The sequence below is a fragment of the Cannabis sativa genome, chromosome 1 (genome assembly GCF_029168945.1).
Source record: "Cannabis sativa cultivar Pink pepper isolate KNU-18-1 chromosome 1, ASM2916894v1, whole genome shotgun sequence".
NCBI lineage: Eukaryota > Viridiplantae > Streptophyta > Magnoliopsida > Rosales > Cannabaceae > Cannabis > Cannabis sativa.
Window position 1 is genome coordinate 34,524,641 of NC_083601.1, and position 10,162 is coordinate 34,534,802.

Sequence of the window (10,162 nt, forward strand, 5' to 3'; positions counted from 1 at the left end):
GTATACCTTTTGATAATCAGAGAAAATAAGCGCTTCTGATTTAGAGATCTAGGGAGGAAGACTTAGTTGATAGTATTGCACTATCAAATTGGAGTAACTGCTGTGGATCAATCAGAGATAATTGCTATGGATCAATCAGGTACACATACTCAATTATCATATACTATTATTGTGTTCTATGTTATATACAAATAGATCTTGGGTATATTATTAATTTTTCTAACATGTGGTATCAGATTGTCTATTGTATATGATTTAGAACCTATAATTAGTATAATTAATTTGTATATATTAATTATCCATTATTTCATATTAATTTCGTTATTATTTTATGTGTAATTTTTTGTTTATAAATCTTAAAACTTTAGGGATTTTATTGATCTTTAAATTCTCTTTCAATTGATATATTATGTGTTTGTATTCATAGTCTATATTAAGAGAATTTTAATTTTAAAGTTTTAGGGTTTATATGATTATAATGTGAAATTATATTTGTGTATTTTGATTTTATTGTTTTTGATCTAACATTGATAATCGATTTATCATAATTAATTGTTTATCAATGTTCCTACATAATTAATTTCGGATTTAACTAAGGTTAGCATTACAATTTTTTTTTCTTTTGTGTTCTTCAATTTTCGGATTGCTTTTGTCATGAAATCTAGAGATTTAACCTTTAATACCCGAAATTAGTAGCGTAGATCAATTAGAAATTCAATCCCGAGCAAAACCCATCCAAAATCCCCACCTTTCGACGAATTTTTGGCCGGAAAACTGTTGCAGACCCGAATCGGAGGAACCGGGTCGCGTGACCCGCTTTCAGACCCGGCTGGAGGAAGAAGATGGACGCAGCCAGCAACGCCCACTCGCGGCAGGTGGCGCGTGGGGCGCGTGGGGCCTCGTCCGATGTCCGTTTTCGACGATTTTTTTTTCAGTATTATTAGAATTTGATTTCTGATTTTTTGGTGATTTTTAATTAATTTTTTGACGCCGTTTAATAATTATTATTATTTTAATGATAATTATGCAGTTAAAAAATTATTAAAAACAATTTTTGATGATTTTTCAAAATCCGTAAATCATAGAAAAATTTTTGGGTTTCTTCTCGTTCCATATGACATAGTCACTCTCTTGTTTAATTTATCTTGACTATGTAATCTCCACCAATATTCTTTATTTCACATTTTTCCATTAATTGTTGTTCTAAAGTTATAAAACTTGATTGTTTGATACAAAAATAATGTGTTATGGTGGACACTTTATTTTTTGCTTATCAATATAATAAAAGCAATTATATATCTCTTTTGGAAATTTGGTTGAAAATTATTAATTTTCAATGATTGTTTTATCACCAAATTTCACATGTTGAAGAAAATATTATATTTTTGGTTGACTATATGTGTAATTATTTGCCCAAAGGTAGTATTTACATATATTAGTTCACATTCCATGAAGTGAGTTAATATTAAATGTATATATTTTAATTATTTGCCCAAAGGTAATAATTTAAATATATAAATTTATTATTATTTTTTGTTTGAATTAATACATATTTTTAAGAAATTTATTTGCCCAAAGGTAATAAAATTTTTAAATGATATGTATTTTTTCTTTGTTGTTAACTTCATGAAGGTAGATCATGTGTGTGTTATATTCTCACCCCAAAGGGGAGTTTATAATGACCAGTTGACTCTACAATATTTTCTAATGCATTGCTCATATTGCTTATTCAAGTTTTAATTTTAATTTTTTGGATTTTTCGGTCACCTTTTTGCGAACAACAATAACGTTTTCATCTGAATTCTGAATGCTTCAACTTTAAGACATGGAAACGAGATGTGAAAATTACTTTAGGCATAATAGATTTGGACTTATGCCTTCGAGAAGAAAAATCTGCTGATCTTATTCTAATATCAGAATTGTTGCCCAAAAATTCTTCATGCACATTGGAAAAAAATTCAAATCATCTTAGTCTCATTGCTATGAACCGTTTAATTCCTGAACATCTTTTGATGGTTTGCCAAACACCTCAAATACTAATGAGTTTTTCAAAGTAGTAGAAAAACTATTTCACACTAGTGAAATCGCTAAAGCTGGACATCTTATGGATGAAATGGCAACCATTAAGTATGAAAAATCAAAGGAGTGCGAGGTTTTATTCTGAAAATTATTCATGTTCAGTCCAAGTTGAAAGATCATAATATTCCTCTTCCTGACTTTTTCATTATTCATCGAGCTCTTCATGCTCTTCCTGCCTCTTTCAGTCTTATCAAGACAGCCTACAACACTTATAATAAAACATGGAGTTTTAGTGATCTACTTTCTCAGTATATAGCTGAAACAAGCAAGCTAACAAAATGAAAAGAATGAGTCTTCTCACTTTGTTTCTCAACTCAAGTCCAACAAAGGATAAAGAAAATATGAAGAGAAACAATAACAACCAGAGGCTAAGGGATTTCAAGAAGCCAAGTGAGAGGGAGTCAATCCTTACAGTGGACACTTATATTGGAGTGGACGTTATTTATGTTGGCACACTTATTCTTGAATTACAGTTTAGTGTTCAGATTGTTTTGAACAGTAATTACTTGATTCCTACTTTTAAAGTAATTCAGTTTCGCTTCCGCTTATAGTGAACCAATGATTTTCTTTTCGTTTAGCCAATTATAGTGTTGACATTATGTTTGACTCCGAATAATTGGAAACTGTTTTTACTCTGATATTCTTTTCAAATTATCATTGACTTCCTTAGCTTCCTTTTTCAATGCTGTGAATATTGTGGGTAAGAAATCTTATATTAAGATAACATCCTTATTATTCTGGCACGATAAATCGGGTCATATTTCTAAAGAAAGAATTGATCGATTACTTCTAGCTAAAATTCTTTCTCCTGTTGATGTTTCTGGTTGTGATACTTGTGCTGATTGTACTGGTGAAAAATTGACTAAAATAAGAAAGCAGACTGCTATCTATAGTCACTCTTTATAAGAGATTATCCACACAGACATCAGTGGTCCTTATTCCACCACGTTGTGCAGAAATAAGTATTTTATCACTTTTATCGATGATTTTTCTCGTTATGGATTCACCTATTTAATTAAAGAAAAATCTGACGCCCTTGTTACACTCAAAATTTTTCGAAAGGAGGTTGAGAAACAATTAGGAAGAGTCATCAAAGTTGTTCATTCTGATCGTGGAGGAGAATATTATGGTCGTTATACAGAATCTGGACAACACATGGGGCTTTTTGCAGAGTACTTACAAGAAAATGGTATAGTTGCTCAATACACTATGCCTGGTTCACCTGAGCAAAATGGCGTTGCTGAAAGGAGAAATCGCACTCTCATGGATATGGTTAGAAGTATGATGAGTAGAACAAATCTTCCAGAGTTTTTATGGGGTGAAGCACTTATGACTGCAACTTATATTTTAAATCGTGTTCCCGCAAACTGCTCCCAAGACCCCTTTTGAGTTATGGACTGGGCGGAAGCCTAGTCTTAATCATCTTCGAGTATGGGGTTGTCCAGCTGAAGTAAAGATTTATGATCCTAATTTGAAAAAGTTAGATCCGAGAACAAATCGCTGTTATTTCATTGGTTATCCAATGCGCTCAAAAGGCTATCGCTTTTACTGTCCCACTCGTGGTACGCGAATTGTTGAATCTCGTATCGCTAAATTTCTGGAATTTGATGTTGCTGAAAAAATTCCTTCAACATCTCTTGAAATGGGGGAGTCCTCTAAAGGAATTTGTATTCCTATGTCATTTTCAAGAGATGATAATAGTAGTCTCCATCCTACTCCAGTTGGTAATGCTCCCATTGTTGATGAATATATTGCTCCCGATATCGAAGATGATGAAGGTCCTATTATTGATGAAGGGCCTATTAATGATGAAGCTCCTATTGTTAATGAGAATCCTGTTATTGAAGAAATTCCAGTTGTGGAAGATGTTATTCAAAACAATGATCAACAAAGAGAAGTTATTCCAGAAGTACCTCCTCTAAGAAGATCTCAGAGACAAAAGAAGTCAACAAAGTGTCATGATAATTTTGTTTATCTTGGAGAAGGAGAATATGATATTGATCATTTTGTGGATCCTGTCACTTTTAGTGAAGCACTTAATAGTCCACAATCTTCAAAATGGTTAACAGCTACGGATGATGAGATCGACTCCATGAAGAAAAATGGTGTATGGGAGCTAGTTTTATTACCTGATGGTTTTAAACCAATAGGTTGTAAGTGGATTTTTTTAAGAACTAAAAGGGATAAAAAGGGACAGATTGAAAGGTTTAAAGCGTGTTTAGTGGCTAAAGGCTTTACTCAAAGAGAAGGTATTGATTACACTGAAACTTTCTCACCTGTTTCTACTAAAGATTCATTCAGAATTATTATGGCCTTAGTTGCGCATTTTTGATTTAGAGTTGCATCAAATGGATGTTAAAACTGCTTTTCTGAATGGAGAATTGAATGAGGAAGTCTATATGTCTCAACCTGAAGGCTACAAGGAGAAAGGAAAAGAACACTTGGTTTGCAAGTTGAAACGATCCATTTATGGTCTCAAACAGGCATCTCGCCAGTGGTACTTGAAGTTTGACAAGGTTGTGACATCTTTTGGTTTCGTAGAGAACAAGTTTGATCAGTGTATTTATATGAAGATCAGTGGGAGTCGTTATATTTTTCTTGTTCTTTATGTAGATGACATTTTACTTGCCAGCAGTGATTTGTCATTACTAAATGAAACCAAAAATTTTCTGTCTTCCAATTTTGATATGAAAGATCTTGGAGAGGCATCCTATGTTTTGGGGATTGAGATCCATCGTGACAGGAATCGAAAAGTTCTTGGCTTATCTCAAGAAGCTTACATTAATCGTGTGCTCAATAGGTTCAACATGGATTTGTGTAAAGCTGGTTCTGTTCCTATTCTGAAAGGGGACAAGTTCACTAAGCAGCATTGTCCTAAGAACGACTTAAAAAGAGAAGCAATGAAGAATATCCCATATGCAAGTGCAGTAGGGAGTTTGATGTATGCTTAGGTTTGCACTAGACCTGATATTGCTTTCATGGTCGATGTTCTTAGGAGATATTTATCTGATCCTGGCCTTGATCATTGGGTTGCAGCCAATAAAGTTTTGAGATATTTGCAAAGAACGAAGAGTTTTATGCTTGTGTATAAGCATGTCAACAATCTTTAAGTTGTTGGTTATTCGTATCGATTTTGGTGGTTGTGTAGATGATTTAAAGTCAACTTCTGGCTATATTTTCACTTTGGTTGGTGCTGCTATTTCTTGGAAAAGTGTTAAATAGACTTTAATCGTATCATCTACTATATATATGTTGAATTTGTCGTACGTTATGGTGCATCTTTGCAAGCTTTATGGTTAAAGAATTTGATTTTAGAGATACGACTAGTTGATCCTATTTCCTCTCCTATACTAATCTATTGTGATAATAGTATTGTTGTTTTCTTTTCAAAGAATAATGAGATTAGTAGTGCTTCCAAATATAAGGAAATAAAGTATCTCACTATTAAAGACTTGGTTAAGAAAGGAGACATTGTGATAGAATATTGAAAGACCAAGTTGATGTTTGCAGATCCTCTAACCAAAGGATTAAGTGCCATATTGTTTGATAAACCTGTTTTTGATATAGGCATTTTATAATCTTTTGCTCCTTTGGGTTAGTGGGAGTTTCTTGCTTTATCTTTTGAGATTACATTTATATGTAGTTTACTTGTTGATGTTATGAACTACTTTGTGGGCCAATAATTTTTATTATTGGATGTTTATGCTTTCAGTTAGGCTTTGTTATATTCTCGAGAATAATTGAATTGAAAGCATGTAGTTCATATCTTGTTGTGATCATTGTATTTTAAGCATATTTGCTTAATAACAATGATATTTTGTTGGCTTAATGTTTTAAGCAAGTTTAGTGACACTTACTTATTTATTAAGTAGTGTATGTTTAATTTCACTAGCTTATTTATTAAGCATCACGGTATCAGTGAAATTGAGGACTGATAAGGATATTATGTTATTTTAAATTGATCACATGTTGAACATAATTCCTTACCACACTACTAGACTTATTGACCATGTCGATTTAATACTTTGGTATTTGTGATTATGAATGTCTTTTGTTGACTTAAAAACAATATGATTGTCATAGTTCATTATCAAAGGTTAAATTGGACCGGTATGTTGAGATGCTATCAGAGAGAACTATCATTTTTTAAAGTGGCCACAAATGTTTTCCTGTTGTTCAACCCATGAGTCGTTTTCAAATAAAATTATTTTGATATATAATATATATGTATTAAAGTCAATGTAGCCCAAGTGGGAGAATGTTAGACTTTTATTTGGGCTTACATTAAATTTTATTGGTTTTATTAAAACTTGGGTTGATTAGATAGTTCTTTGCTGTGTTAGCCCATGTTGTTGGTGATCAATTGTTAATGGGCTTAGCATCTGTGAGTAAAGTCTAGGTGAAGCAGAAGTGTGGGCTTTTCTAGTTGACTGAAGCCTTTGATGAGCAGGCCCAAATTTCAACTAGGGTTTTGTAGCTAAGTCCCCTCCCTAACTCTATAAATACATATTGTCTCATCACAATTGTATACCTTTTGATAATCAGAGAAAATAAACTGCTTCTGATTTAGAGATCTAGGGAGGAAGACTTAGTTGATAGTATTGCACTATCAAATTGGAGTAACTGCTGTGGATCAATCAGAGATAATTGCTATGGATCAATCAGGTACACATACTCAATTATCATATACTATTATTGTGTTTTATGTTATATACAAATAGATCTTGGGTATATTATTAATTTTTCTAACAATGTACTCTGTCAACACATCACGTTGTCACATTTTACCAAGAATAATGTAATGTAGGAGTGTTGAGAGAGCATGTGGCAATGTCCTAGGTGTTGCAGCTATGCTATGAGTCATACGCAATACCTCATTATTATCCAACATCCAATTTTGGTAACAAAGATGCTCCAAAATTCATTCCTCGCTTACACTAAACGCTAGTACTAAAAGTATACAACCTCAAAAAAAAAAAAAAAAGATTGATACAATAGTTACATATATTTTTAAGTGGGAATGATTAATTGTGTTATTAACTAAACATTATTATGTATATATCATTTAAGTGTAATTGGAGTATGTTGTTATAACTAAAGAGAGACAAATTGAAGTACAATTCAAAGTGGAGACTAGCGTTGCCTTGGTTGAATTATGCATGTGACGAGACATTGGTTCTAAACCCTTTTGGGGGGTTTTTACCACTAAATGGATGGCTGGAGAAAAATCGCAGAAACAGAATTAATTGACTTGTGAGTGGCTCAAAAACCTCATGTAGTGCACCGTTGAACATTAGGAAATTGGCTTTTCCTTACTTTGGCAGACCCATTTAAGTATCCCACTAGGCCACTACCAACATACCACAAAAGGCCGTAGCCAATAAGCACAAAACTCATAAATATCTGTTCCACTCACTCACTCCTAAACTTGATCGTTAAGTAATACTCTTCATAAGCTAAAAACAAATATCATCATTTATACGAGTAGCATAACCATCAATATAAAAATTTTTAACACTCAAATCCAAATAAGTAAATGAAAACGCTGACCAAATAAAAAATACAAGGTGGAAAAGAACCAAAAATAGTTGGACACAAGACAAGAAATTTACACTTTTTTTTTTTTGGTGAGCCTGCAATATACATAGGAGACAAAACAAAAATAGATCAAAGATGATCAGAATTAATCGCCATGCATTATGTATCAAAACTCATTTAGTTTCTTTCCCTTTTCCCTAGACTAACCCCCAATCCATTAATTAAAATCAATGTTTAGGTCTTGAGACTTGATTCTCATTTTTATGGTCCTAAAAATAATACTGATCAACGTCCCATTTACACGACCTAAAATCTCCATCCAAATCAACCAAAACAGCCCCGAATTCATCCTCCTCCACCGCTGAGATTTGGTCTGGAACATAATGAACTCCATCGTCTAGGAATAGCGGGGGAGGACATTGTTCATATAAAGAATCATCACTCAAGATATGCGAATCCAAAAACGAAAAATCATCTTCAAAACACCATTCTGAATCAGCAGAGTCAAGTCCCACTTGGGGTTCAGTACAGTATATATTGCTTCGGTCCGTACTATTATTCGTATCAGTAGGAGTACAGGTGTCCGTACACTCGGGATTTGACTGATCGAGTGGGTTTTGAAATCTTAGAACAGAGGTGGGAGAAGACAGAGGAGCTTGGGATTCTTTCCCGGAATCATAACCACCACCAACAACTTCTTGATGATCATGATCATGATCCTGATCCTCAACAACAACGACAGGATTCGAGGGCTCCCGCCGAGGATCGAGCCCGAAATTGGTTTGAGCGCCGGGTCCTTTGAGTCGAATCGCAGCCTCATCGTACATCAACGCAGCCTGCTCCGCCGTATCGAACGTGCCAAGCCAAACTCTCGTCCGCCGAAATGGGTCCCTAATCTCTGCGGCCCATCTCCCCCATGGCCGCCGCCGAACTCCCCTGAATTTGGGACCATTGGGGAAGTACTGCTCCGCCACGGCAGCTGTTGATTTGCACGGTCGACTCCCGCTACGATTGGCCGGCTTAAGCTTAGAGTTTCGGACATCCGGTCGAGTGTTGGGACAGTACTCCTCGAACCTAACCTCACTCACATGTCTTTTCACTCTCAACATAGCCGACGCCGATGACTCTCGGCTCTCTTCATCTTCACCGCTGGAAGAGTCTGTAGCTTCGTCGTCTGTTACATATATCCTTACGACTCTCAAGTCATGCTTCCTCGACTGAGATGACTTAACAACTGTCACCGTTCGATGCTCTGAGAACTTAACCGAATCCATTTCTTAAAAATGGTATCTTTAAAATGAACCAGAGACTAATTTTATCAATACTGAAAAATGGACCATCGACACCAAAAGAAAAAGCTCAGATAGAGAGAGGGAAAGACTATGGAGAAGAGAAGAAGAAAAATGAAGGTGAATAGTTGGAATTTCAGTTCACAGAAAATGGCAGGAATCCCGTTTTTATAAGACTATCCTTGGTATCCTCTTTTTACCTTTTCATATTTCTATTTTTTTCCTAATTTGTTTTTTTTTTCAGTTTGTGAATTACGTGGTTTTGTTTTAGCATTAGGAGGTTTAAAAAGATTTTAAGTTTGATGTTACCCGTAGATACCGGCTTAGACCAACGATTCCTTACGAATCGCCGCATCTTGGTTTAGGCATTCGATTTTGACGCGTGTCCGTACGGATTAATTGTGTGCCATTCGATGATGTTTGGGTCCCAAGAAAGCTGGCAGGGCTTCCACGCTCCAATCACTCTAATTTCCATTTCATTACCATTTTTTTTCCTTTTTTTTTTGAAAGGAATTTCCTTACACTTAAATATAGTATATTTTTTAAAAAAATATTTTGTCAAAAGATTTACAGAAATAATGGCAAAATATTTAAAGAGTAAATATCAAGTGAATGTTATTGTAGTTGCTTCTTCTAATTCTCGAGTTAAGGGCACGTGACGACCAGATCCTGTAGCTTTTGCCTTTGCACACGTTGCAAATGTCATTCGTCACAGTCCTGTCAGTCAAACTTTGACTTCGTACCAAAATTACAAAGTTTTCATTTATCCCAGCCCATAATTACACTTCCACCCTAATAATTAACCACCATTATTAATTTCCAAATAAAAGAAGACTTTTCCAATGAGGAAATCAGATAGAGACACATAGGTGTATTTAATGAGATCTTAACAATTAATTAAAATTACTTGTCAACCAAGAATTAGACTTATTTCTCAAAAAAATAAAAAAACACGAATTAGACTGTTTATATTCTCTTTTTGTATTAAATAATTTACGCATTAGTTAGAGCAAAAACAATCTTAACCATTGTTACCTACCAATTATTATTTATACCTAATTTACTGTCTTGAATCTTTTTTATTCCAGTTCCAATAATGTAACAAAAAGTTGTTAGTTTAGTTGCGTGCCAATTCGTAATTGTATAATTTTGCATGAATATGATTAAATCAACCATTCCAAAGCTCTGATTTGATAGCTGCCTATGCATGCAATTAGATACGGGAATACTTTTTTTCTTTTGGGAATAAAGGAAGT

At 34.2% G+C, this 10,162-nt stretch overlaps 1 protein-coding gene across 1 annotated transcript; it reads right to left on the reverse strand.

Moving 5' to 3' along the window:
* Nucleotides 1-7,566: 7,566 nt before the first annotated feature.
* Nucleotides 7,567-9,504, reverse strand: LOC115704845 (ethylene-responsive transcription factor CRF5). Its single transcript, XM_030632056.2, has one exon. It carries the CDS (start codon nucleotides 8,889-8,891, stop codon nucleotides 7,887-7,889), a length of 1,005 nt encoding a protein of 334 aa, XP_030487916.2. The 5' UTR covers nucleotides 8,892-9,504; the 3' UTR covers nucleotides 7,567-7,886.
* Between the last annotated feature and the right edge of the window lie 658 nt (nucleotides 9,505-10,162).

Excerpts from the sequence above, each read along its gene's own strand:
- LOC115704845 (XM_030632056.2), bottom strand. The coding sequence starts at position 8,891 with ATGGATTCGGTTAAGTTCTCAGAGCATCGAACGGTGACAGTTGTTAAG.